Source organism: Peromyscus leucopus, chromosome 4, assembly GCF_004664715.2.
Source record: "Peromyscus leucopus breed LL Stock chromosome 4, UCI_PerLeu_2.1, whole genome shotgun sequence".
NCBI classification, from domain to species: Eukaryota; Metazoa; Chordata; class Mammalia; order Rodentia; family Cricetidae; genus Peromyscus; species Peromyscus leucopus.
In genome coordinates this window covers 129,307,972-129,334,521 of record NC_051066.1, presented here as the reverse complement: position 1 = coordinate 129,334,521, position 26,550 = coordinate 129,307,972, and the positions used below count along the sequence as shown (strand labels likewise).

The following is a 26,550-nucleotide window of genomic DNA, read 5'->3' as shown; positions in this document are numbered from 1 at the left end:
GGCCGGGCCGGGCGGGGCTGGGCTGGGCGCGCGGGCGCGGGAGGGAGGGGGGCGGGCGGCGGCGCAGGCTGCGCCGCTCTAACAGGTGGGATCCCGCGGCGTGGTGGAGGCGGGCGCGGGAGGAGGAGGAGGAGGAAGAGCAGCGGCAGCGGGAGCCGGAGCCGGAGCAGGAGCAGGATGAGCCGCGCGAGCTGACAGCCACCGCTGCCGCCCGCGCCCAGGCTCGGTCTCGCTCCCCGCGCCCGGGGCCGCTCCCCGCCTCCCGCCTCCCCTGGCCGCCCGCGGGGCGGCCCGCCCCCTCTGCACCTCCGGGCCCGGAGCTGCCTCCATCGCTCCTGCATCCCGGCCGGGGGGAGGAGGAGGCGGAGCAGGAGGCGAGCCGGAGCCGCCGCCGCCAACGCCGCCGCCGCCGCCGCCGCCCGAGCAGGACAGAGCGCGCCGCAGCCCCGCGCGTCCGGCCGCCGCCCGCGCCCATCCAGCAGCCGCGCCGAAGCCACACCGCGGGACAACCCTGCCCAGTCCCAGCACCGGGCGGCCCGGTGGCCGGCCCGCCCCCGAGGGCGCCGGGCGCGGCGAGAGGATGCCGAAGCCGACGCTGCTGCTGCGCGGGGGCTGGGAGCGCGAGCGCAGCCCCGGGGACTCGGAGCTGGGCCGCCAGTTCCGGGACTGGTGCCTGCGCACCTACGGCGACTCGGCCAAAACCAAGACAGTGACACGCAGCAAATACCAGCGGATCGCCGAGGTCCTGCAGGGCGGCGGCGGGACCGGCGCGGGCAGCGGCCCGGCGGCCGGCGAGAAAGGCAAGTTCCAGTTCTGGGTGCGCTCCAAGGGCTTCCGCCTGGGCAGCGGCCGGGAACCCAAGATGGGCCAAGTGGTGTATGTGCCGGTCAAGACGGGCTCGGTGAGTGCGCGCGCGGCGGCTGCGGGCCAGTCCCACGGCAGGGCTCGGGGCGGGCGGGGGCGGGGTGGGGGTGTGGATGTGTGTCCGAATGGTGTGTTCTTGGGGTTGTCGGTGTGTCTAGCCCACCCGGGGCGCGCGCGTCCCTGCTCACCAGCCCTCCCTGGCCCGCCTGGGCAGCGCTCCGGGTTTGGGGTGTCCCTGCCCCCCTCTGCGCCGCTGCCCGGGCCGTGGCCGTGACGGGCGGGCTGTCCCAGGCTGCTCACCCCAGCGTGTTCTGTCCTCCCGTCCCCTCCCCCCAGCCCCCCCGCCAGCAGGCGGCTGCTCCGGAGCTCCAGCCTCCCCCCTCCCGCCCCGGGGCCGCCTGTCCCGGGCGCCTCGCGCTCCCGCCCCCGGGCCGGCTGGGCGGTGTGTGTGGTGTGTGTGTGTGTGTGTGTATGTGTGTGTGTGTATGTGTGTGTGTGTGTGTAAGGTGGTGCTGCGGGGGTGGGGAGGCAGGGGCAGCGGCGGGACGGGTAGTCCTCTGGGCCTCCAAGCACCAGGGGAGGGGGCCAGCCCTGGCACTGTCGCCCCGACCCCACCCGGCGCTGGCCCGGGGAGGGGCAGCCGGAGCCGCAGCCTGGCGCAGGAGCAGCCTCCCAAGGGTGGGTGGGGCGTCCCCGCCGCCCCCCGGGCCCCGCGCTCCCCCCACCACGGGACAGGGGCGGCATGACCTATCCATCCCCTCCCCTCCCCCGTCCCCCGGGCCGGCCCGGGTGGCTCTGGGGAGGGGGCGGGTAACCGCAGCCCCGGGGAAGGAGGAGGCCGGTGGCCGGGCGGGGGCGTCCCCTCCGGCCCGGGGCGCCCTGGAGAGGGCGTGCGGCTTGGGCCCCGCGGCTCCCCCCGCCGGGACCTCATTGTTCTGCAGAGGGTGGGGGCTGGGGGGGGCGGCTGCTCTCGGGGCGCTGCTGAGCTTTGAACTTTCCGTCACCCAGACCTTCGGGTAGTCTGTTCTGTCCCCGGCCCAGCCCGGCCGGGCCAGCCTAGCTTTCCTCCCCGCCGCCCCTCCCTGGCCTCGCCCGGCCGGAGCGCTAGAGCCCGGCCGCCCCGCGCCGGCCTCCCTCCTCCCTGCTCCCCCGCTCCCCCCTCCGCGCTCCTCCCCCGTCCGGCGCGCCCGCCCCGCGCTCAGCCCTGTCCCCGGCCGGAGCGGGCTCTTCACACACAATTGATTCGGTCGTTACGAAAAGTGCACTTGTCCCCTCCCCCTCCCCCTCCGGCGGCCGCCCGGGCCGGGCCCGCGGGGTGAGGGGACCGCGAGGGAGGGAGGCGGGAGGCAGGGAGCGGAGCCCGAGGCGCCTCCCCCCCGCGCCCAGGGGACGGGGCTGCAGGCCGCGGGGAGTGGGAGCCGCGAGCGCGGAGGGCGGGCGGCCCATCTGCGAGGAGCGCTGATAACCGCGCCGCTGCCGCTGAGGCCGCCAGCAGCCCATCTGCGCCGCTGCCGCCTCCGGCCGGACGGGGAACAGGGGGCAGGGCCGAGGGGCGCGCCCACCGGCTTCCCGGAGCGGGAGGCTGAGCCATGTCCCTGCGGCGCGGGTCACAGGGCCCCCCAGCGCAAATGGGCACTCGCCCCCAAACGCAGGGAGTCTGGGTCATTGTCCCCTGCTCCGATGGGCCAAGGATCCTCCCTCAACCAAATCAGTGTCCATTTGCCCTTACGGGGCAGGTAAGCTGTCACCTCCCACAAGCATGCTAGGTCAGCCCTTCCCACCCTGCCAGTTTGGGACTTCCACTTGGTTCTCCCCATCCTGAGCAAGCCCTCCCTCCTCCAGGTGGTTTTTCCCAGGGCAGCCATCCACTAGACGGTTAGTTAGATCCGTGCCTTCAGCCTCCAGGGCTTCCCAGGTCAGCCCCCACCTCATCGTTCTCCCGGCTACCCTTCCCAGCAGCGTGGTCTTGCCCCAACTCCTTTTTAGGTAAGATTCCCCAGTCCACCCACTACAACCTGAGTTCAGGGGCGATGCTCCCACACCTGGCATCTGGTTTACTGACTCTCTGTGGGTCACCCACTCCCCTAGGGAGTGGGAATCATGAGGCAGTTTGTCCATCCTTTTATTCCACACAGCTGTCACGGCAGAACGCCCCTTCCCATCCACCAGCAGAAGCTGGTGCTAGGCTTGGGCTCTGGTCCTGCCTGAGCTAGCTCACTAGCTGGCTGCTTCAGCTCTTGAAGCTCACTCACTCTGCCTGTCTTGCCTGCCTTTTACAGCAGGGACCTGACAAGCCTCCACCCTGGCTCTAGACCAATAATAAACCTTCCCCAGGGGACCACCTGCCTGGGAGGCAAAGAAACAGGACCCAGGCCTCCCTGCCCAGGCTGCCAAGAGGATGGCAAACACAACAGGCGTGCCCTCCTGTGACAGCCTGCCCCTCCAGTTCCCCGTGCCTGCTTGCCTGGCCTGCTTGTCCCCAGAGAACCTGTTAGTTACCTGCCACATGCCTAGCCAACCAGAGCCAGCCACTGGAGATGTCCGGAGTGCTGCCACCCCATCTCCAAGTATCTTCCTGGGGTGCCGTTATCATTTTTTCCATTTCTATTTTCCTTTTCACTGATCTGAGGAGCAGACCCTGCTGGGGATTCCAAGGCAGCCATGGCCTCTTCCTAGGAGGGCCTAAATGGGACATTTTTTGAAAGATGTAAAGGTCATCCCTCTGCCTTTACTGATCCACACACATATACACGTGCACATGCGTATGCACACACGGCAGACATGCACCTGGAGATTAAAGCTGTCATTGCTTCTGGTGTCAGTGGGAAAGATTCTGTAATTTGTCTTGGGTGGGTTCTTGTGAAGGTCATTGGGCCATAAACCTTTGTCTAGGACTTTTGTTTGGTGTCTCCAGGCCTCGAGGTAGGCCCTGGGCCATTGAGATGAGTACTGGGCTTTGGAGTGGGTGAGTGACTTCTCCTGGGACACCCCCCCCCCCAGCAAGGAAGACAGGTGTGGCTGACAAAGTGATAGTCTGCAGAGGCTGGAGAGGGAGGGGGGGCAGGTAGGAAATGTCAGAGAGGTGAGGAGCCAGAGATAAGCCCATGGTGGCTTCAGTGGTCCGAGAGTGACCATCATGTGGGTCCTCTCTCTTCTCACACCACCCCAGGTCCCCTTTCTTCCCCCTACAGTTCTGTGAAGATCTGCGGTCAGGGCCCTTTCCCAGTTTCCAGGCCAGCCTCAGGTCGATGATCTGACACTTGTCCTGTCCCATCTGGCCCTGAGCTTTTCTGGGTGTGTGTGACAAAGGCTTAATCTGTCCGGACGGGCCAGGGCAGAGAGGAGGGCGCAGGGAATTACACTCAGCAGGGCCTCCTGCAGCTGGGGCCCATGTGGGGGTGGGGCTTGGCGGGGGAGGGAAGCCTAGCTTCGGGGAGGCCGGCTGGTCTCAGTGTGCAGGTTGTCACAGGAAGTCAAAGGTGCAGGCAGAAGACAGAGAGGGCGGAGTCCCTCACTGGTGCTCACAGGGACGAGATCTTTTATGATAAGAGCCAGCCAGGGCCTCTGGCTGGGCAAAGCCTGGTTAGTTAGGCTTTATTATTTCGTGTGCTTGGCCTGCTTTGGCCACATTGGGTGGCTAAGCAGAAGTGAACGAACCCCTTGGAGGGAAGACCCTCCGATTCTGTTCCAGCCACATAGTGAGCCCACCCCTCTTCTTTTCCCCTGGCCTCTGAGTGGGGCTGCCTCTGGGACCTGGGAAGGCCACAGATCAGGCTGGGCCAGGACCCTGAGCCGGTTGTCAATTCCTAGGTCAAGAGAACCCCAAGGCTCTTTGGAGAGAAGTGGTCTCCGACCAACAGTACCATCTTCCAGTACACAAACTGAGGCCCCAGGGAGAGGCAGCTCCACTGTGAGAACTAGCACTGGGGCATAGGTCTCTGAGCTCCACCATGGTCTCTCCTGGGCCTAGCACAGGCTTCGGATCCCACCATGAGAGCCATATTCCTCCAGGGTCCCCTGTGTGATCGCCCAACCCCACTGTCAACACGAGGCTTCTGTGAGCTGGACCCCAGGTGTTGCGCTGGCCAAATTGACTAATGGTGGTCTTTTCCCAGTTTGCAGATGACGTTCATTTAGTGGAAAGCGTTTTCACAGTCTGAAGTCTTCCTCCCCAGAGCTTTTGTGTAAACCTTTGGCACCTGCGGCCACTGGTCTGGGCGGGAAAGGGCCTCTGGTGATGCAGTGTAACATTGTAACAGGCTTTGGCTGAGAAACAGGCTTCTGCCTTCAGGGGAATGCCTTCCTCAGGATTCTCCTTGGTTTTCTTCAAACCGTCACCACAGCACCTATTTTTCTCTCTGCCTCTCTCTCCTTTTTTCTTCCTCCACCTTTTTTTTTTTCCTTTAAATTTTAGATAGGGTCTCACTATGTAGACCCCGGCTGGCCTGTGTAGACCAGGCTGGTCTCAAACCTGGTAGAGATCATGGAATTAAGGCAAGCACTCACGGCACCTGTTCCTCAGGAGGCTAGTGTGTGCCTGTCACTGGCCTGAGATGGGAATCTCACAGCAGCGTAGAGGCCAACATGCTATTTACCTGTCAGATAGGTAAACTGAGGCTTAGGGAACGTAAAAAATTTCCCTAGACCACAGGACTGAGTGGGCGGGCCTTGGGCTTGGATACTGCTTCATATGCATTTCTGTTCTGGCTCTAAGGTATACTGCAACCTAATCTAATCCGAATGTCTAAGCCCTTCGTGATAGGCTTTCAGTCCCTTACCTGTCAGTCTGAATGTGTTTAGAAGGACCCCCCAGTCAAGATGTCTGGAATTGTAGATTGGTGCCATGTAAGATGTCTGGGGTTTTTCTGGAGCACAGCAGGGTAGGCATGGGTGAGGAAGGCCTCTGTTGTCCTGGGCCTCAGGGGACTTTGAGAAGAGAGTTGACCGCGGTGTCTGGTGCAGGCCCCATTTAGATTTCTCAGGAGTGGCCAAGGAAAGAAAGCCTTTTCATTAATTAAGCCTCCATAATTTGGGTAACAGGGTCCTGGAGCCTTGGGGAGGTATTTTAGAGCTGAGTGTCATTTGGATTGAGTGTCAGGCTGTGACTTTCTGAGTCCTCTTTGGCTCTGGGTCACTCCACTGGGGTGGGGACAGCATGTACTCTTCTTCCTTCACTAAGTAGCCCGCCCTCTCCTTTGTGCCCCAGATGGGCTACCTTCCTGTCTAGAAGGCCAGGAAATACTCCTGGGAACACTGGTGGGTGGGTGGGTGAGAAAGAGTTGGGGCAGGCAAGCCTGTGGCTAGGGCTCTCTAGGGACAAAAGTTGATGGCTTCAGACAAGCCTTGGCTTCTCCAAGCCAGCTCTTACCTTAGAGGTTGTACCACGGATGACGGAGTCCACACGAGTGTGAAGCCATGGGGTACAACACATGTGCACAGTGTATGTGCACAGAGTACATGCTCAAGTCAGCCATGTGGGTATGCCTATCTGTGTTGGCTGAGAATGGTGGTGGGAATGTGTGCCCGGGCACCGGTGTGTGCAGGTGGATGGAGGCAGCGTGCTTGTGATGTATGTGGTTGTGAGCGTCTGTGTTGGCAGCTGTGGGAACACCTGGGGTGGCGTGCCGGCAGACCATGGTGTGACTGTGTGTGAGGATCTGATAGAAAGCCCTGGCTGGCTGGTGGTGTGCTGTTCGTGGGGTGCTGTTCATCACGGCTGGGTCAGCCCAAGGGGACCCCCTGACTCTGGTGTTCCTCTTGGCCAGCTGAAGCTGAGTTAGAGAAAGTGAGTGGGAGATGGGGCCTTGTCCCCATGCTGGAAACTAAAACATTTCCTTGACAGCCTCTCCCGTCCTCCCCAGGTCCAAAGTCTAGTCCCCGGGGCAGGATGGATTGTTCTGGGAGAGAGGGTTCTGAATCTGAAGCAAGGTCGGGCCCCATGGACAAGATCTCAGCTCCACTTTGGTGGCAGGTTAGCCTGCCAGGAATCTTCAGACCTCTGTTTCCTTGCCTGGAAAACAGTCATAAAGGATGCCGAACCTGGACAACCTGGAGACAGCAGTGTTCTCCTTGAGGGCGGTGGTTAAGGAAGGCGCCCAAGGTCACCCTGCTAGTGTCAAAACCAGGTCTGGCCCCTGGGCACCAGAGCAGGCAGAGGAGTGGGAGGAGGGCTGGGTGGCAGCCTGCTGTGGCCGCAGGCACTTAAGACATGGGGTGGGACTCAGGCTTTCCAGCCACAGGGCCATGGATGGGTTTGCATCCCTGTTCCAACCTCTCTTAGGACACTCCTGTGAAGTTCACATCCCAAGGCACACAGCAAGTGTTAGAAGAAGTTGACTACTAGGTGAGCTTGCTGAGCTTTGCCCTTCCCCCCCGAAAACGGCCATGGTGATGAAAACTGTCATGGGCGGCGACTGGGACCCAGCCCAGGCCCTGGGACTCAGTAGGCAGCTGCAGGGACTTGCTTCCTTAAGATTGTGCCTGAGGCATCTCTGTCCTGCTGTGTCATCAGGGGCTGGGGAACGTGGCGGGAACTGAGCACCCCTCAGTACCCGGTACCCCTCTTTGCTGCTGCTGGGAAGGCTGGCAGGGAGGGGAGGTTTACCACAGCCTGGTGGGGCCCTGTTGAATGCCCAGCCCACCACCTGCTGATAAATCCCTGAGGCCAGGGTCTGAGCAGGTCTCTCAAGCCCCTACCCTGTGCCAGTTAATTAATCTTCCCCCCCAAAACGTGGGACTAGAGAGGTCAGAAGCCCTTCCTGGGTTCCCCCGTAAGCAGGGCTCAGACGCCAGAGCTCTGTCTGGCTTTCTCTGCAGAGTGTCCTCAGCCTCCGCCCACCCCAGGCTCACAGAGCCCTTGCCTGAGGGCCATTCTGAGGTTTCCCAGACCTCCATCAGCCCTTCCACCTGCTGGCCCAGCCTGGGGAGGCAGATGCCACCCTCCCTCCCTCCCTCCCTCCCCCCCTCCCTCCCTCCCCCTTCCCTCGCCCCTCCTCCTGGTCCTGATCAGCTGCAGCTGCAGGCCTGGCCTGGGCAACTCCAGGGGGTGGGGAGCCTGGAGGGAAGCTGCTTGGCCCTCGGGACAGGGTCACCAGCTCCCCCATCTTCGTGCCTCTTGGCCACCCTGGGACATGGAACTCCTCCGCTACAGGCAGGAAAAGTGTGACAGTGCAGAGGGAATTCACTCTAGGTCCAGCAGAATCCCAGCGCTGAGCAAACATCTGGTTGTATAAGCCAAGCCCCCCCCCCCCATACACACTTCTGGTTGTCAAGCCCCTCCTCTCCCCTCTGCCTTTCTGAGCCACGTCTAGGAGGTGTTTTACCTCTTTCTTCTTATCTTTGTCTCCTTGCCCAGCCAGCTCACTTGAAAATCCTGATTCCGTCTTCAGCGTCTCAAGCCCCACCACATCTATGCCTCCTTGAGCTGTGACCAGCCCTGGCTAGCGGGGCGGGGCATCAGCCCCCTTACTGGTTCCCAAATCCACTCTGGCCAGAGGATCCCTTCTTTGTCCATACAACCAGAGGAGACTCTTTGAAAGGCAAGCCAGGTTCTGTCCTTCTGCCTGGAGCCCTCCGGGGACTTTACCTGATTCCTGGATGTAGTGGCACACACCTGTAACGTGACCCTCAGCACTCAGGTAGAGGACAGCTTGGTCACAGCTGGGACAATAGAGTGAGACTCCGCTCAGGATCCAAACACAAGATCCCACCTCACTCCAGGCAGGGGTGGATGTCCCCGAGCCCCGTGAGGTCTGGCCAGCTGCCTGCTGCCTTTGAGCCTGCCGCCTGCTGTCTCTACAGCCGTCCACTCGGCCTCATCCATCTGGCCACACCCTGCCGGCTTCCGCTATTTTGCGAGCGCCGTCGGCCCCAGGGCCTTTGCACTGGCTCACCCCATCGTCTCCCTTCACCCCAGTTTTCTGTGCGGCTGGCTGGCTCTGTCTCCTTAAAATTTTTGCTAAATATCACCTCTTCAGAGAGATGGCCCTGAGGTCTCTCGGATGCTGTCCCCACCTCTCTGTCTTTCCTGTCACCCTTGTGTGACTTGGTAGACAGTACTGCCTCAGTGTTTCCCCTCAAGGGGGCAGCTTCAGCAGGGCTCTGCCTCTTTGTTTACTTTACACCCCAGAGGCCTGGAGTCGCCCCTGCCCCTCCGGGTTCCCTGCAGGGAAGGGTTACACAGATGTTCCCCTCTGAGTCAGACTCCAGGGCCCCAGAGCCCTAAGCACAGACACAGCCTTCAACCCACGGGTGCCTGGGAAGTCCTCAGAGAACTGACCTTTGACCTGGGCCTTAAGGTCCCCAAAACATCTTTCATGGGTGTAGAGATAAAGAGGTTGTAACTGAGGCAGGGTGGATGCAGTTGGGGAGGCCTTTGCAGGATGGAACCTGGCTGGCTTTCCCTGTGGCTGAGGATGGCCACTGATTTAGTCTGTTGAGAACAGAATGGCTTCAGAATCCTGAGGACTGGACTGGGGAACCTGGCTGGGGCTAGTTGGAGGAGAAGGATCTGGAAAAGTGCTATACCTGCAGGGTAGGTTGAGTAAGGGTTGAGGTTAGGTTGGTTTAGAAGGAGCCTTGGAGTCATGGGGTTATTATGGGCTCTAGAGAAGGAGAAAGGGGTTCAGTCAGAGAAACAGCCATGGGAGGTTGTAGGCCTCGCCTCATAGGAGTTGGGACAGCAGCTGGGGTACGACATGTGTGTATGAGATGGAAAGAGAGGCATCCAGGGAGCCAGGAGATGTGTGGAGGCACGGGCGGATCTGGATGAAACTGTAGGTGGCAGGGGTATGTGGGGGGGGGCAGCAGGGGTGTGTGGTGGTGTGGCACCGATGTGGGAGGGGTGTGGGAGGTTGGCAAGGGTGTGGGGGTGGCAGGGGTGTGTATGGGGGTGGCAGGGTGTGGTGGGTGGAGGTGTGGGGGGGGTGGCAGGGGTGTGTGTGGGGTGGCAGGGGTGTGTATGGGGGGTGGCAGGGGTGTGTGTGGGGGTCTTGAGCAAACTCTGGTAAGTAGAATCTAAGAAGTGTCCACAAGCCCTAGGGTGGCTGAGGGAGGCCAACAGGGAACCCTAGTGACTCAAGCCTCAGTGGCCAGCTCAGGAGCTGCCATGTGCACAGGAACCCTGGGCTGCCTGGAACTTTCCTGCTGAGTTGGGACCCGTCATCTCTTGCTCCTGGAAGGCCTCTGCTTGGGTGGATGACTCAGCATTTCTCAGCATCTGAGGACTGAGCAAATGTTCTAGCAGACATGGAGCCTTCCCTCATCAGGCCAGGCCTAATGGAGTATGAGGAGTGGACAAGAACACGTGAGGTCCAGGGCCTCATCTCAGGTCTGTCCGTCCGTCCGTCCGTCCGTCCGTGGACTGGCCCCTAGCTTCCCAGTCTTGCATGGTCCTCAGCCACCTTGAGAGGTTGTTATGACCCCATTCTACAGGTTAGCAAACCAAGGCACAGCCTGTGCTGGGCGCCCAGCTAGGTAGCCACTAGCAACTTCTGTTTCATCAGAAGAATGGGTCTGATGGCAGTTCTTCAGGGTTGATGGGAAAATTAAGGAAAGAATTGAGTTAAATGCATCACATAGTCGGGTTGACATTCTCATGGGATGTGAAGTCCGCACAGATGCTCAGTACTCATGACTAGGCTAGAGCAGTTACAGGCAAGACCAGAGGACAACAGGACCAATGGCAGACACGCCTTTAGAGCCCCAGTGCCTGTTCTGGCCCTGGCCCTCTGTGCTGATAAAATCTGTACCCTGTGGGATGGTGGCGTGAAGCTCAGTTTGCTAGGCTGGTTAGGGTAGAGGCTGTTGCTCCATCTCAGGCACCTGGGGGAGGGGGAGGGCTCCTGCAAAGATGCCAGAGTCAGGCCCTTGTCAGCCTCTGGTGAGGTCCTCTTTGGGGTAGCAAGAAGGCTGGATGGGGGAAGTAGCACCCGGAGCTCAGTCAGTGGCTTGAGGGACCTGGAAGTTTCTCCAGAACTCTGAGTTGAGAGGCCTGGGGGAGTGGGGGATTATGGGTGGTTTTGTTTTGGTGATGGTGTCAGAACCCAGGGCCTCCGCGTGCTGTACCCTCAAGGCTTTCAGATTGATGCTGAGGCTCTCTGCAAGTATGTGGGGCTGGTGTGAGGCAGGGGGCTCTGCCATTTACTACCTTGAAATCTTGAACACATCCCCTTTCTTTCTTTCTTTTCTTTTCTTTCTTTTTTTTTTTTTTTTTTTTTTGGTTTTTCGAGACAGGGTTTCTCTTGTGTAGCTTTGCGCCTTTCCTGGAACTCACTTGGTAACCCAGGCTGGCCTCGAACTCACAGAGATCCGCCTGCCTCTGCCTCCCGAGTGCTGGGATGTGTGCGCCACCACCGCCCGGCTCACATCCCCTTTCTAATCCCTTGTTTCTTCCTTTATTACATGGAATGATAGGACTGGCGGTGTAGCTCAGTGGTTGTGATCTTTTAGTTAGCATGAACAAGGTCCTAGGTTCCATCCCCAGCAACACAAAATATTTATTCGTGTGTATGTATGTGTGCCTGCATGAGTTTATATGCACCATATGTGTGCAGGTGCCCATGGAGATCAGAGAGTGTTGAATCCTTCCAAGTTGGAGTTACAGGTGTTTGTGAGTTGTGGGTGCTGAGAACTGAACCCAGGTCCTCTGCAAAACCAATACTTAAACAGTGAGACATCTCTTCAGCCCCAACCACAAAGTAAGTTTAAGGAATATAAGTAAAATGGAGTAGAAAATGCTCTGGATTCCATCCATCCTCTTGCAGGCTCTAGGCCACCGTGTAGGGCTTCTACCCCAGGGTGATGCCCTGTCCTCAGTAACAGTGAGCTGCTGTCAGGGCTTTGATGGAATGAATGGCCATTGAACCCCAGCGGCAGCAAGGCTGCCTGCGGACCTTTGAGTTCAGTGGCCTGGCCTCTGGTTGAGCTCTCAACTAGCGCTCACTCAAGGATCTTGAGAAAGGCCCTGCCTCCTTTCAAGCCGGTTGTCAGTTCTGTGAGCCCGATGGTCTTGCCTGTGTTGAAGCTGTGGAGAGTAGGAGAGGCTCCCAGCAAAGTGCTCAGCCCAGAAATCCAGAGGTTTGCTGCTGCACCTGGCCTGTAGTCAGCGGCAGCTGCAGGGGACTCTGGGATCGAGGGTCAAAGAAGCAGTGGGCTACAGTGAGGAGAGAGAGCGAGGGAGGGTGGGCACAGGGACACAGGCATGGCAGGGAGGAGGCTTCCAGGAAGAGGACATCAGCCTCCAGGATTGGCTGGGACCTGGTCCTCAGTCATCGAGTCATGGGAGATGAGCCCATTGGGAGGGTGGCTTTCAGGAGGCAGGAGGAAGAACCCAGCCAGATTCTTGGACTCCAGGCTGCACATTAAGAGCTGTGTGTATCCCAGGTGTGGGGGCACATGAACTTAATCCCGGCACTCCAGAGGCAGAGGCAGGCAAATCTTTGAGTTCAAGGCCAGCCTGCACTACGTAATGCGTTCCAGGATAGCCAGGGCTACACAGAGAAATCCTGTCTGGAAACAAACACCCCCCCCCCCAACACACACAAAAGAGCTGTGTGTGTGTGTGTTCCCTGAGGTCTGGGAGCTCTGGATTCGAATCCTTGTTCCATTACTGACTATGAAACCTTAGAAGCAACTTCTTCAGGTCTCCATTTCCACATCTGTAAAATGGAAGAGTGGTGATGTTAAAGCTCTCTTGGGGTATAGGGGTGATTAAGGGTACACTGGGTCAATGCCCCCTGCATACCTCCAGAGTGAAAACAGTGACCGCAATGGTACAGACTGTGTTTGGTGACTGCCTGGGAAGTACCAGGTCCTGTGCCAGAGACCTTCGGTGTGCTGGGCTTTGTGTGGCTGACCACTTGTCTTTCCTCACACACAGAGTCAGGCTCAGAGAAGCTGAATCCGTGTGTCAAGGCTTCACAGTTGTAAGAGACAGAGTGGGCACTGGGAGCCACGTGATGAAGTCTGACTTTGGCTCCCCACATCGCCCATCCTTTTGGCAGCTGGACTGAACCCCAGGGGACTGTAGCAGTGCTATATAGGCTTGGATAGTGCCTCTTGCAAGGATGAGCAGGGTAGTGTGGATCTATATGGCAAAATGCTAACTCTGGGCCACGCTGTTGCTCAGTATCAGCCCAGTGGGAGAGCCTGGTGGCAGCTCTGGGGGGTCGAGGCCCTGTCCTTTATGGTGGCAGAAGTTTCTGTTCGGCCACAGTGCTGCTACAGCTCCCAGAGACCAGTATGGTCTGGATGGCGTCGGAGCTGAGGGTGAGGAGAAGGTGCCATGGGGTCAGGGAGGGATCTGGGAAGCTGCTGTGAGCCAGTGATTCTGGAACTGGGGAAAGGAGGGGCCAGGGCCTCCCAGGAGAGCTAGGACCCTGTGGGCAAAGGTGCTTGGGACAGGCTTGCTTGCCTACAGGGACTGTGTGTGTGTGTGTGTGTGTGTGTGTGTGTGTGTGTGTGTGTGTGTGTTAAGGCAACAGTAACTCAGCAGCAACCCCCAGTGGCCAGCTCCTGACCCTGCCCCAAGCTTCCCAGTCCTTGAGTGAACAGCTTTGTCCTTCCACTGGACTCTGGAGCCAGGCTGCCAAGTTTGGATCCTGAGCCCACCATCTGTGTGCTGTGTGACGTGGGCAACTTGTTGAACTTCTCTGTTTCAGTTTCTGCATCTGACCAGGGTGGGCTAACTTACACGATCTGCGTCAGGGAGATCATGAATGGAGGGCTTCAAATTGGGCATGTGGTTGAGGTCGCCGCCACCACTGCCGCTGCCATTGCCGCCACCACCACACCACCACCACCGCTCTTGGCATTACTGTTCTGCATGCATAGCTGTTCACACTTCATGTGCACGTTTAAATGTCTGCTGAGAACCCTTCTCCGGTCCCAAAGCTCAGTTTGGGTGCCCCCCAACACTGGGAAAGAGGCAGGGGGAGAGGTCAGCCTGAGGTCAGTCCCGTAGCTCCAGATCTTGCAGTAGGAAGCTTCTGTGTGGAGGGGTTTTCCTGGTTGCTGGTGAGCCCCAGGGTCTCCTTGCTTCACCCAGGGCTTGTGGACAGATCCTCTGCTCCTAGACAGGGTGCTTCAGGTGATGATGGGTACGGGAGAGGACAGGACCAAAGAAAGATCTGTGACCAGGCTCCAGTGACAGGGTGCATGGCCTTCTCTGCCCCTTCTTAACCCTGCACTCCTTAGAAAACTTCCTGTGAAGGGAGGTGGCACCAGGTTGCTGTGGGGAGCCCGGGCAATGCCTCAGGTATGATGGAGGGCTGGGTTGCTCACTGGGGACCTGGCTGGCAGGTCCCTGGCCTCAGGAGGAACGCTGCTGCCTTTTGTGGATCCCAGCCCAGTGGAGAAGCCCACTGCTATTGAGTGGCTGGGCAGCTGTGGGGGAATAACGAACCAGAGCAGTCCTCGGTTTCCTCCTCTGTCTAGCAGACCTGTTTGTGACAGACGTTTATGTGCACAGCTGTCTGGTGCAGGCAAGGGCTTCTGGCCCAGGACCTGCCTCATGGCTCTGCATTCAGCAGCAGTTGCAGTTAAAGAATGAAGACTAGCGTGGAAGCCACCAATGAGGGGCACAGGCTGCTGGGCATGGTGGCCCCTACCCATGAATCCAGTACTCGGGAGGTGAGTTCGAGGCAGTCTGAGTAGACTTCACGGTGCTGTCTTAAAACACACTCTCCAAACATCCAATACAGAGCTCAGAAGGGCGGGGCCACTCATTCACCCCCAAGCCCTGCTCATTCATTCCTCCAGAGCATGGGAGTGAGGAGTGGGCACAGCGCAGACTTGACCTCCTCCCTCCGACATGAAGGCCAGAGGCTGGGGAGCTAGGCAGCCATCCTTATCCGGGTGGTGTCAGCTCTGTTGAACTCTGGGGCCACTTCTGTAAACAATCTCCAGCGCCCACCGGCTGCCCCATCTGGAACCTCCCTTTTCTGGGAAGTAGAACTCTCCCAGGTGCAAGGAATGAAGGGCCTTTCCTAGCTCCTCATCCTGATTCTTGTCACTTCCCTGCAGTGGCACTCACTGTCCTTCCTCTGTCCTCTTCACCATCACTCACTGTGTATTCATTTAGCTACTCAGAGGGGCCTCCCGGGAGGTAGCCTCGAGCCCCACAGGTATAGGGTCTGCCCTGGCAGAGTTCGGGATACATTGTGGTAAATAGATGCTACATAGTTACAATGGTGGTGCTCATGGAATGGCAGCGGGTGCTGGTGATGATGGTACGGTGATGATGATGGGAAGTGGTGAGGTGGTAGTTAGGCTGCTGGTGGTGATATTAATGGTGATATAGGTGGTGGTGGTGGTGGTGGTAATGATGTTGTAGTGGTGATGCCGATGATTATGATGATGGTGATGGTGGTGGTTGTGATAAGATGTTGGTGATGGTGGTGATGAGTGTGGTGATGCTCATGATGGGGTGATGGTGGTAGTGATTATGATGATAGTGGTGATGATGGTAATGGTGATGATGCTGGTGGTGATAGTGGTGATGATGGAGGTGGTAATGTGATGGTGCTGGTCATGAGGTGGTAGCTATGATGCTGGTGATGGTGGTTGTGATGATGGGGGTAATGATGATGCTGATGATAATGGACTGATGGGTTCTAACTATAACGATGGTGGTGATGGTAATGACGAGGTTGGTGGTGATGGCGGGATGATAGGAGTGTGTCAGCTCACAGTTCAGTGAGTACTTGTGGAGTGATGACCTAAGTGCTTCCTGTGTGTTTGCACATTGGCTTCTGCACCAATACAGCATGGCATGGAGCTCTTACACAACTTGCCAAGGCCCCTGTGAGCCGGATGTGAGCTCAGGCAGGCTGCTTGACCAGCAGCCACTTCAGCCATGGCTGCTTGCCAGTGTAGCACACAGCCACCTCCCCTGTCTCCTCAGATCCCTTTCTTGCTTCCTGGGACCAGCACAGGAGGAAAGGGCCTGAGCCTGACTCGCCCAGGCAGGGTTTGTGCTGTTTGGCTTCTCCACAGCACCTTGTCTGAGAGAGCAGAGCCATCCTCCGAGGGGCCGCTTGAAAGTTAAGGAGTTTTCCTTTCCACAGGTGATGGCTTCTCAGGAGGGGAATCTCACATCATAACTCAGGAGGCAGAAAAGAGAAGATTCTGTTGTTTACCCACTTCTGGGATCTGGTGTGGGCGTGGCTGGCCGAGGCTAGGGGCTCTGGAAGGACCACTCTACCCACCTTGCTGATTACTTTACACAGGCCCTCTGCTCTCTGTGCTTACAAATCCAAGCTGATCCCAGGAAGGTGAGAGGAAGGGACAGGTCTAGAGGCAGAAGGCCAGGACGCAAAGGTGGCTTCGATGCTTCCTGGCTGTCCCAAGTCACACCCCATTCCCAGTCTGGGCCTCAGTTATGCTCACTTGTCCAAGCATTTGCCGTGTGCCTGCTCTGTACCCAGGTGCTCTACAGTGGAAATGCAGAGGGCAATCACTGGGGGCCAGCAAGATGCCTCAGCAGGCGAAGGTGCTTGCTGCCCAAACCCAGCAGCCTGAGCCTGAGCTCTGGGACTCACTCCCGTGGTGTATGGAGGGAACTGACTCCTGGGAGTTGTCCTCTGACCTTCACGTGTGCACCGGAGCATGGGTGCCTCACCCAATATATAAATGAGTGGAATAAAAATGAGAAAAGAAAGAAAATCTGTGCCATCGGAGAACTGTCACCCGGTGGGGCTGATACCGCACGATAAACAAGGAGACTGCCTGGCTTGCCGGGCTGGCAAATGCCAGAGAGGGTAGAGCAGAGGGAATTTTAAAGAGTGTCAGGGAAGGCTTCTCATAATGACAGCTGAGCAAGGCCTGGATAGATGCTGAAAAGTAAGCTATGCAGGTGTTTAAGGAAGAGTAAGCACAAGGACCCTGAGGCAGGGGTGTGTCTGTGAGTTTGAGGAACAGTGAGGAAACCATAGCCCTTAACTCCTGCTACCTTTGTATTTGGAGTGCAAAAGACCAGTTGTTTGTTTATATTTGTTTATTTATTTATTTACCAAGATATGTAGCCCTGGCTGTCCTGGACCTCACTCTGTTGACCAGGCTGGCCTCAAACTCACAAAGATCTGCCTGCCTCTTTCTCCCAAATGCTGGGATTAAAGGCGTGTGTCACTATGCCTGTCCAAAAGATCAGCTTTTACCTCTCAGGACTCTGAAAGGTATCAGAACAAAATAATTTATTTGCCTTTATAGCGCATTCCTGGATGGAGCTGGGCGAAGGGGGAGGGGAGATCTTGCTGGCTGCTTCTTCAACTCTTTGAGTAGGTTTTACGACCTGTAGTGACTCTGAGGAGGGCACACTGTCATCTTGGCTCCTTACTGGAGAGGGTGGCTCTTTCCTGCCTGGCCCTGGGTTAGAATTATGGGTCTACCACTTTTCAGCATGACTTTAGGCAAATTCTTCTCTGGGCATCGGTGTCCTCAATGAGGACACGGATGCCTGTAGATCAGAGTGGCAATGAGATTGCAGAGAATCCTCCAGAAATCGTGTAAGAGCCCAGCCTGGGCCCTAGCAGCAGACTGTGCTCAATGTTTAAAACTACAGGCTGGCCAGGTGTGGTGGCGCACACCTTTAAGCCCAGCACATGGGAGGCAGAGGCAGGTGGATTTCTGTGAGTTTGAGGCCAGCCTGGTCTACAGAGCAAGTTCCAGGACAGCCAGGGTTACACAGAGAAACTCTGTCTCAGAAAAACCGGAAAACCCAGAGGTTGATCTTTCGCATGATTTGAATCATTCTTCTATTTTGCAAGCTTGTCTTGTTGCATGGGTCCCTAAGAGTCCCATGAGAAAAAGGGGACAAGAAATAATAGCCCGCCTTAGGAGAGAGAAACTGAGGCCTGGATTGGATGAGTGAGTTGCCCATGGTCATAGTGAGCATGAGGACAGATGGATATGAAGACCAATGCCTCCTGGGCTCCAGGAGCTTCATGGTGCGTGGAACCTCCTGCGTACTCATCTGCGGCCATGAGTGGGCAGGTCCACTTGGCACAGCCGCACAGGGCATCCTCACCCCCACCACACACAGTAGCAGCCACTCAGATTTGTGGTTCAGAGCAGGTTTTGCAAGGCATGGTCAGGAGGGCTGTGGTGATGCTGGGGGAAAGGCCGGAACTGGGAGAAAGACAAGCCACGGGGCAGCGGGCGTGGGGCCAGGTCTGGGAGAAGAGGAAGGAGTGCTTCATGTGATTGTCTGCTTGGACTGTGTGTCCATCCAGGGAAAGGAGGGCTGGGTCTCCAGACTGTTCCGCCATAGTGCCCCCAAAGAGTGCTGCCCCATCAACCTCTCTTAACCTCAGGACAGCCCCACGAGGGGATATCACTGCAGAGGAAGCTAAAGACGGACATGCCTATCTGGGGTGGAGAAGCCAGGACCCGGAGCAGGCCTGCCTGACCCCAGGCCCCAGGTGCTGGCAGGTAGGCCTGTATAGGGGAACCCCCTTCTCTCTTGACCTACCTTTCTGGCCTGCCAGCCCCTGGTTCAAGATCCAGCCCAGGAGTCCCAGCTCCTTGGTTATTGTAGCCTCAGCCCTCAAATTATTTGTCTTCTGGCCACTAGATTTAGCCCATCTATGTACTAGCCTCGTAGAGGACAGCAGACTGCCTGGCTCCTGCGAAGGAGTGGCCAGGGAGCCCACTTTGGTTCACACTGTGGAGGACACGGACAGCTTTACCCCAGGCACACCAGTAACTCCATTTTCTGGATCCATTTTATAGATGAAGAAACTGAGGCACAAAGCGTGACGATCGACGATTATGTCTTGAAACATAAGAGGCAGAGATGGGAATCCTAGGTCCATGCCAATATCCAACTTGTCATCCTCCTACTCGTTGTCTCCTGAGGGATGGGCTGGGGTTACTGATGTGAGCCAATCCCCCGCCCCCCAGGCCCATTCTGTAGCTTCTGCCCTTCCCTTCCCTTGTGTGGGCGGCGGCTGCACAGTAGGAGGCATGAGCCAGGCACTCTTAGAGCACAGTGAACAGTGTAAAGTGAGCTGGCTGGATTCTAATCTGGTTTCTTGGTTTCCTCGCTGGGGCTTTGGCCCACCCCGCGATCTCCCCCTCAGTTTCTCACCTGGGCTGAGAGCGGCAGCCACTCTGAGCTCTGTGAGGCCCAATGAGCAAGACACCAGGCGAGAACGGGTGGGACTCGGTGGGAGGTGGCAGTTCCCATTGTTCACTCCCCCTGCCAGGTCCCTCCCTCAGAGAGGGGTTTCTTCTTCCTGAGGTGTGGTCAGGTGACCCAGACCTGACTGGCGCTGCTTGCAGATGCTGCGGAGGACAGGGGGCCAGGACTGGCTGGTGACAGGTCCCCTCGCGGAGGAGAAGCTAGCTGCACCAAGGGCGCCTTTGTCCTCTCCGTCTCCTCCTGTGCAAATTAGCAATTACCTTTCTTGCTCCTAGCTCAGCCTTTCCTGGGAGAATTGCTCCGCAGAAGCCACCTGGCTAATTAGTGGGCGGCCACCCGAGACAAGGTTTGGGGCCTAGCGGTCAGAATTGGGGCTACCAACGCCTGGGAGTTGGCATTAGCTTGGCAGAGACCCGGCAACCCGGGGCCCCAGGGTGGTACAGTTTTTCTATCCCGGGGCTTCAGTCTGGATGCTCTGGCTTTTCAGCTGTGTGACCTTAGATAAGTCACTTTGCCTCTCTGGCAAGTTTCCCTATCCTTTATGTTGGGATTATGTGAGGTTGGGAGGCTGGTCCCTAAACAATGGCAGGTATCATTACTGCTGCTTCATTGTGGCCACGGCCAATGCCTCGGGCTTGTTCTAACTCAGGTGAGGGAATGCAAAGAATGCAGGTCCAGTGACTGCCCTTGGCCCTGTCATGCCATGTTGGTGGCACAGGCCGATGGAGAAGCCCAGCTAGGCCTCAGTCCCCGGGGCAACAGCAGGGCTTGGTTTCTGCAAGCCCAGACCTTCCTTTACTCCTCTGGAGGTGTGGTGCCCGTGTACCAGGACTAGGATCCGGCTGGTGTTGAGTGAGGGCAGGATCAGAACTGTTTCAGGAAGAGTGGGTGGCAAGGCCCCTCTAGGGCACTGGGGATTTAGGAAAAGGCCTAGGAGGGGGTTTGATCTGTGCCTAATGCGACAGAGACAGGAGACCCTTAGCCTTGTAGGGGAGTGGGGGGTGCCTTAAGGCCCAGGAGAGGTACAGGTGATAGGCTGTGTGCAGGGCCAGGTGAGGCTGGGCACACAGGGCGGAGGGTACGAGCCTGTCAGTTGTAGAGGATGAGTGAGGGCCACGACCAGGAGATGGGGCCTGCCTTCGGCTTGTGAGGCCAGGCCAGTCTGGCTCTCCCCACTGGCCCTGAAGCTTCAGGAAGCTCTCAGGCACCATCCCCTGGTGTGAGGGTCACGAGGCATAGTTGAAGGAGTCCCCAGCTTGACCTGGAAAGACTTTCTGGAAGGGTGAGCCTCGGGCCTGAGGCTCATCAAGAAGCTGAGCAGAGGGTGGCTGTCCCCACAGCAGGGGTGACAGGCTGTGCCGAGACCTCAGAGCACCACCCACAGCCTGCACTCTGCTGCTGGGAGTGGGACCCAGGTCCTTCTGCGTGCGAGGCCAGTGTTCAGCCATGGAGTCCCGTCTCCAGCCATTAGTCTGTGTTTTGGCACTGGGGAGGCACAGAAGGCTCTGGGCACGTGGCTTGGCATCTGATTGTCAGAGTGGGCCCACAGTCCCGCTAAAAGAGGCACCCCCCCTCTTCCCTGGTGTCTGACCTGGGTAAAGCGAGCCCAAGGTTGCCTCGATTTCTGTTTCTATCCACTGAGTGGGTGTGGGCTTCCTATGTCCCTGAGTGTTTGGGGGCTAGAATAGCATCCTTTCTGACTTGCCTGTGGCCAGGAACCCTGTGGCATTCACTGAAGAGGAAACCGAGGCACAAAGACTTGCTCAGGAGACATGGCTGTGATTTGAACCTAGGCAGATCTGACCCCAAGATCCTTGCTGCTCACCCTTCAGTAGTCTTGTCCTCAAGCGTGGCTGGGGCGTGGCCCAGTCCCCAGGCTGTTCCCCGGGGGCCCAGTTAATCCCCTTTCAAGGCCCACCAGCCCAAGAGCCAATTAGTGCCTTCGTGCTAGGGCGATGCACCTGTCCCCTAGCTCTGGGAGGCCTGGCCCTGGGTAGATCCTTGGGCCCCACCCTTTAGGCAGATGTTTCCAGTATTTCCACTAAGAGAAAGGACTAGGCTCGGGCGGGCTTCTTCAGGACAGCCAGGGGTGATGGAGGGCACGGTAAGGCCAAAGAGAGAAGTGTCCCAGCAGGATCTCCCACAGCCAGGCTGGGCCTCCACAGAGCAGCCCCCTCCCTCCATCTCTCCCAGAACCTCCTCTCTCTTCCCCTCCTGGGGCCATGGGTTCCCAAGATCCCCAGTGACAGGGGCTGCTGGTGGCCTTGGCTGCAGTTTCTCACCTGCATGCAGGGTCTGGCTCCAGTGAGAAAGGAGGAGCAGTGAAAAAAAAAAAAAAAAAGGTCCTTGAGATGGTGACAAAGGTCTGAGTGTGGGCCGCGAGAGCAGTCTGTTTCCAGGCAACTGCTCTACCCTGGGCTCCCCGCGGCGGCGGGCACATCCGTCATGCGGTAGCTCTGCTGGCGAGGGAGCTCCGGCTGCCGGCCCCGCAGCCCAGGCACACATCCCAGGGCCCCCGAGCACGGCCCTGCTGAGCATGGGAGGCCCTCTATCAGGGCTTGTGTTCGGGAGCACAATGTGGCGTGGCCGCTGCTGGCCGAGCACTATTGGATAACCTAGCCTGGGGCCTGGAGCACACACAGGGCAGAGCTCCCAGTCAGTTTGCCTGCCAGTCTGTGGGATCGGCAGTTGCTTACATGCTGACTCCAGACCACGTTTTGGCCGTTTGTTCTTTGGTGATTTTTCCCAGTCCTGCTGGGCCTCGGTTTCTTCGTCTGTGAAGTGGACATGATAGTTCTTACCCTGTAGGGTTGCTGTGGGAATTAGATGACTTACAGGCAATGCCCTAGGCTCAATGCCCAACACAGAGTGAGTGCCCTGTAAATACCAGCGTTTCTTCTTTATTAACTGCTTATAGAGAGGGGATGGTACCCGCCGGCATGGTGGTGCACACCTGTAATCCCAGTGGTTGGGAGATTAAGGCAGGAAGAGCATGAGGTCGTGAGTTTGAGGTCAGTCTGGGATGCACAGGGAGACCCTGTCTCAGAAAGGAAGAAGGGAGGGAGGGAGGAAGGGAGGGAGGGATGGAGGGAAAGGCGGCCGAGAAACAAAGTGTCTATTGCAGTCAGAGAGACAATGTGTGTCCCGCTTTTAAGTGTAGGACCTTAGGCAAGTCACGCCAAGCCTGGGTTTTCTCCTGACTCAGCTGGGGAGGGGGTCTGGAGGTGTCTCGGTGCCCCGTCCCCTCAGTGTGGGTTTGAAGCCCATGTAGAACTGGCAGGATTAGAGGCTGCACAGCCGGGCCGCACCCTGGCAGCGCTCTGGATCCAAGTGGTCCTTATTCAGCAGACCTCGGTTGCTGCACACGGGGGGCCCACCTAGGACCTGCCAGGCTGCCCTCCCTCGCCAGTCCTCCCACCAACCTTGTGCCTGGGCCACTCTGTGGTGCAGGCCTGCCCTGCTCCCTGCCGCCCACCCCCATTAGCCTGCCCAGTCACTGTGCCTGCCCCAGCCTCGGCCCTTCTGCCCAGTCCCAGCTCTCGCCCTTCCCTCCACCTCCTTTGTGGAAATAACCTCTGCCAGTGCCCTGGAGAGAAAAGAGGAGGAGAAGGAGGCCGCCCAGGGGCCAGGGGGCCTGGCACGCCACTGGCCTTTGTCTAGGCCCTGCAGTCAAGAGAGGCTGGGTCTCCTAGGGCGGGCCATGCTGCCAGCCTGCTGGCTGCTCAGGGAGGCCGTGTGGGCGGCAAGGCCTGGGCTGGCAGTGGCCCCCTGGGACGGCCTGGCCCACTCTGGTGAATGAGAGGCTAAAATCACCTTGGGGGTGACCTTGTCCTTCTGGGGCCAGTTACCGACAAGTGTTGGTACCTGCTACGTATCAAGAGTGGGGGCAGCCCCCTAGAAGTGGGCCACACAATCTGGTCCCAAGGTCTGATAGCCTGCATGCTCACACATGTTCTGTCTCTTCCTCTCTTCCCCCCTCTCTTTCCCTTCCTTTCCTTCTCTTTCTGCCTCTATTTACCTCTCTCCCTCCCCAACTCTCTCTCCCCCCCTCCCTTACCTCTCTTTTCTCTGTCTTCCACCCCCCCTTTCTCTCTTGGTTTGTTTTTTATTTATTTTTATTTTTATGTGCATCGGTTTTGCCTGCATGTATGTCTCTGTGAGGGTGTTATAGATCCTGGAGTTAGAGACAGTTGTGAGCTGCCACGTGGATGCTGGGAATTGAACCCGGGACCTCTGGGAGAGCAGCCAGTGCTCTTAACGGCTGAGTCATTTCTCCAGCCCCTCTTGATTTGCTTGGAGACAGGGTCTTGCTATATTGGGCATATAAAGCCCCCCACCAGTCTTTAAATCACCCCAATATCTTGAACTCCCAGTCTTCCTGTCTCAGCTGCCTGAGGTTACGGGCTGGTGGCACGCCTGGCTTGGTGCTCTACTGTTTGGTAGCTGTGGGGCAGGTCCTGCTGCCTTTCTAGCCCCCTCCTGTGTGTCTCCAGAGTGAAGGTAAACACAGTTCTCCCTCCGCCTCCGTGTTAGCGGGTGCAGAGGAGAGAGCAAGCTCCTCATACCGCTCCTTCTGTTTCTGCCCTGGACTCTGCCCTTGATGTGGGGCTGAGAGTTCTTACTGTGTGTCAGATCTTTACCCTGAGGAGGTTGCACCTCAAGAATTAGCCACCTACTGTGTGTTACCATTCCAGATGAGCACCTGGGGACGCCCGAAGAAAGACCTAGGGCAGGGAGCGTTGTGGCAAGAAGGAAAAGGAGAGGAAGACCAGGTGTGGTGGCTCCTACCTGTAATCCCAGCACTCAGGAGGCGGAACTCACGGATTGCCAGGAGTTCAGAGCCAGCTTGTCCTCAGAGTGAATTCTAGGTTAGCTTGAGCTACAGTGAGACCCTGCCTCAAAGACAGAAAAAGGAAGGGAAGAGAGAAACAGGGAAGGGGGTAATATAGGAGGTCCTACTGTGTGCCAGGCTTTACACTGGAATCCAGAGCCAATGGGTTTGCCCACCATGTGGATGAGGAAATCTGGGTCCTAATTATTACCCAGGATAACCTAATGGAGAGGCATGAGGGCTGCGGATCTGATCTTGAGGCGCAGGAAGACTTCTTGGAGGAAGCAGTCTTCAGTCTTGGCGGTCTTCCCCACCAAGCTCCCTGAAGTGGTTCTGAGACGTGGTCGGTCTTGCTTTGCTTGGAGATGGGGGACTCCTTGCCCAAGGAGGAAGGCACTGCTTCTGTTTGCAGTCAGCTGACCTGACCAGTTCTGAGCACATTGGCTCCAAGCTGGGTGCTAGCCCTGAGTCCCAGCGGCTGAGCCTTCTACATCAGCCAGCAGGCTCTCCTCAGACTTTCTAACCCTACTCTCCCAGCAGCCAGAGCCATCTTCTGGAACATAAATCAGACCACATCAGTGCCTAGCCTAAAACCCTTCAGGGGCTCTCCAGGGGCTCCTCGGACAAAGCCCAGACTCCATTCTGCAGCCTTTGAGGCCTGCCCAGGTGACCTGGCATCACGGACCCTCTAGTAGCAGCGGCTGAAGAAGGAAGGGGTCATGACCCATTGGAGCCTCCACCTGCCCATGTGGCTCCTTAGGGTCCGTGGAGGGCCTGAGTGCAGATGGATGCCACCACCTGGGCTGCGGGGGGATGGGCAGCGCAGGGGGATAGGCTGGGGTGTCTTGGAGCTGGCTCTGGGTGACCTTGCTCTTGGTCCCTTTAGCTCCATACTGCATTTTCTCCATCAGTAAAATAAGGGGCCTTCCTCAGTGATGTCACCAAGAGTCATATCCAAAGTGCTAGGGCACCCGGGGCTTTCATGCACTCGGTCCCTCCACACACACCGGAGTCAGACCCTGATCTCTGGAGTGGGTTTGGGAGGTGACCCCACTTTGTGTAGTGGACAACTTGTCTCATTTAGCACTTACCCCATCTCTACCAGGTAGACATTATTAACCCCACGTTACAGCTGCAGAAATGGTTCAGAGAGGTGCCGCCCCTCCCCCGAAATCATGTGGCACCATTCAGACGTGGGTTACTGAGTCCTGTGATCTCCCGCCCTACCCTGCAGTGTGTGTTCCATGAGGACTGCACCCTGTTTCCGGATGGTTGTACATCTGACACTGTGGGGAGCAGGGCCAGGGGTGGGGTTGGACTCTGTGTCTTCCATTTCTGGCTTCACTGTGCACCTGCGGCATGGCCTTTGGAGAGGCCCTGGGACCTCTGCTGACCTGAGGTGAATTCCTGAGGATCCCTCCTCAGTTCAGCGCAGACCTGTTGAGTGGGCTGATGGAAGGGGAATAGTCATTTCCCCCCGGGGCTCGGAGCATTTCTGTGGGCAGATGCTGGAGCTGAGGCCCCAAGGCATGGGAGCAGGCCAGAACTGAGGTTCACAGATGCACCCACCTCTGGCGTGTGGCTTTGTGCCACTCACTTTCCCTCTCTGAGCCTCCGCTTTTGGTCTCTAGGCTTTCTGGAGGGAACTCTCCGTGGAAACAGGTGCTGCAGCAGCCTGTGTGAGGAAAGAGGTGTCGGCCCTTTGGAAAACTTTAAAGGGGTGTGTGTGCGGGGGGTGGGGTTCCTCTGCAAACTCTGTTTTCAGAGCTACCTCCCCCCCCCCAACTTATCCTCTAGCCAAGGGCCAGTGAGTCATAAGGCATTGATTTTTTTCCCAAAGTGTAACATTCTCTCGTGTACTAGAATTTCATTATCTCACAAACCCACTTCATCAGATACCGTGGCAAACAAGGCTGCCTCCTGGTCCTTCTTCTGCTCTTCCCCAGGGCTACCCGGACCTTCTTGGTCCCTCTAGAGAAGACTCATGAATATGTACATAGGCAGGGGTATTTCTAAGTTTGGTTCCTTTTTTTTTTAATTAAAAGAAGCTATGTTAATTTATTTAGTGCATGTGCATGTATATGTGTGTGGACACATGTGCCATGGTATGCATGTGGAGGTCAGAGGACAACTTGAGAGAACCAGTTCTCTCTGTGCCGTGTGGGTCCCTGGGCTGAAATTCAGGTCTTCAGGCTTGACAGTAAATACCTACACCCACTAGGCCATCTTGCCACCCCTGCTTTATTTTTATACAAAATATGTTGTCTACAATTTTTAAGTTGCATGCATGTGTCCCATACTGCACAATTCACCCATGTCAAATACACGTAAGTGAATCTACTACTTTCTGAACCATCATCACAGTCAATTTTTATCACATTTTTCTTACTTCAGAAGGCCTCCCCATACTCCTGAAGCCACGCCCCCTGCTGTTCTCAGCCCCCCCCCCAGACTGTCAGCCACTAATCTGCCTCAGTTCCTGTAGAGCCGCCTTGTCATGGCGTAGGTGTTTTGTGACAGACTTCTTCCAGTTGTGTTTTTAGGGTTCTCTATGTTGCAGGATATATCAGTCCTTTATCCCTTTGTATTGCCAAGTAATATTTCATTTCATAGACATACCGTATTTTAGTTAGCAGTTGATGGACATGAGTTATTTCCATATTTTGCTTATCATAAGTAATGTGGTTGTGAACAGTCTTGTGCAAAGTTTAGCGTG

The 26,550-nt window shown here is 57.4% G+C and overlaps 1 protein-coding gene across 2 annotated transcripts in view; it reads left to right on the top strand.

The window, feature by feature from the left end:
• The first annotated feature begins 525 nt into the window (after positions 1 to 525).
• Positions 526 to 26,550, top strand: part of Nol4l (nucleolar protein 4 like) — a 123,223-nt gene continuing 97,198 nt past the window's right edge. Inside the window, exon 1 of one of the 2 annotated variants that reach the window (XM_028887522.2) lies at positions 526 to 901. In XM_028887522.2, the coding sequence (XP_028743355.1) occupies positions 581 to 901 (321 nt within the window). In that variant the 5' untranslated portion in view covers positions 526 to 580. The remainder of the gene's footprint in view (positions 902 to 26,550) is intronic. The other variant, XM_028887521.2, reaches the window with a different exon arrangement.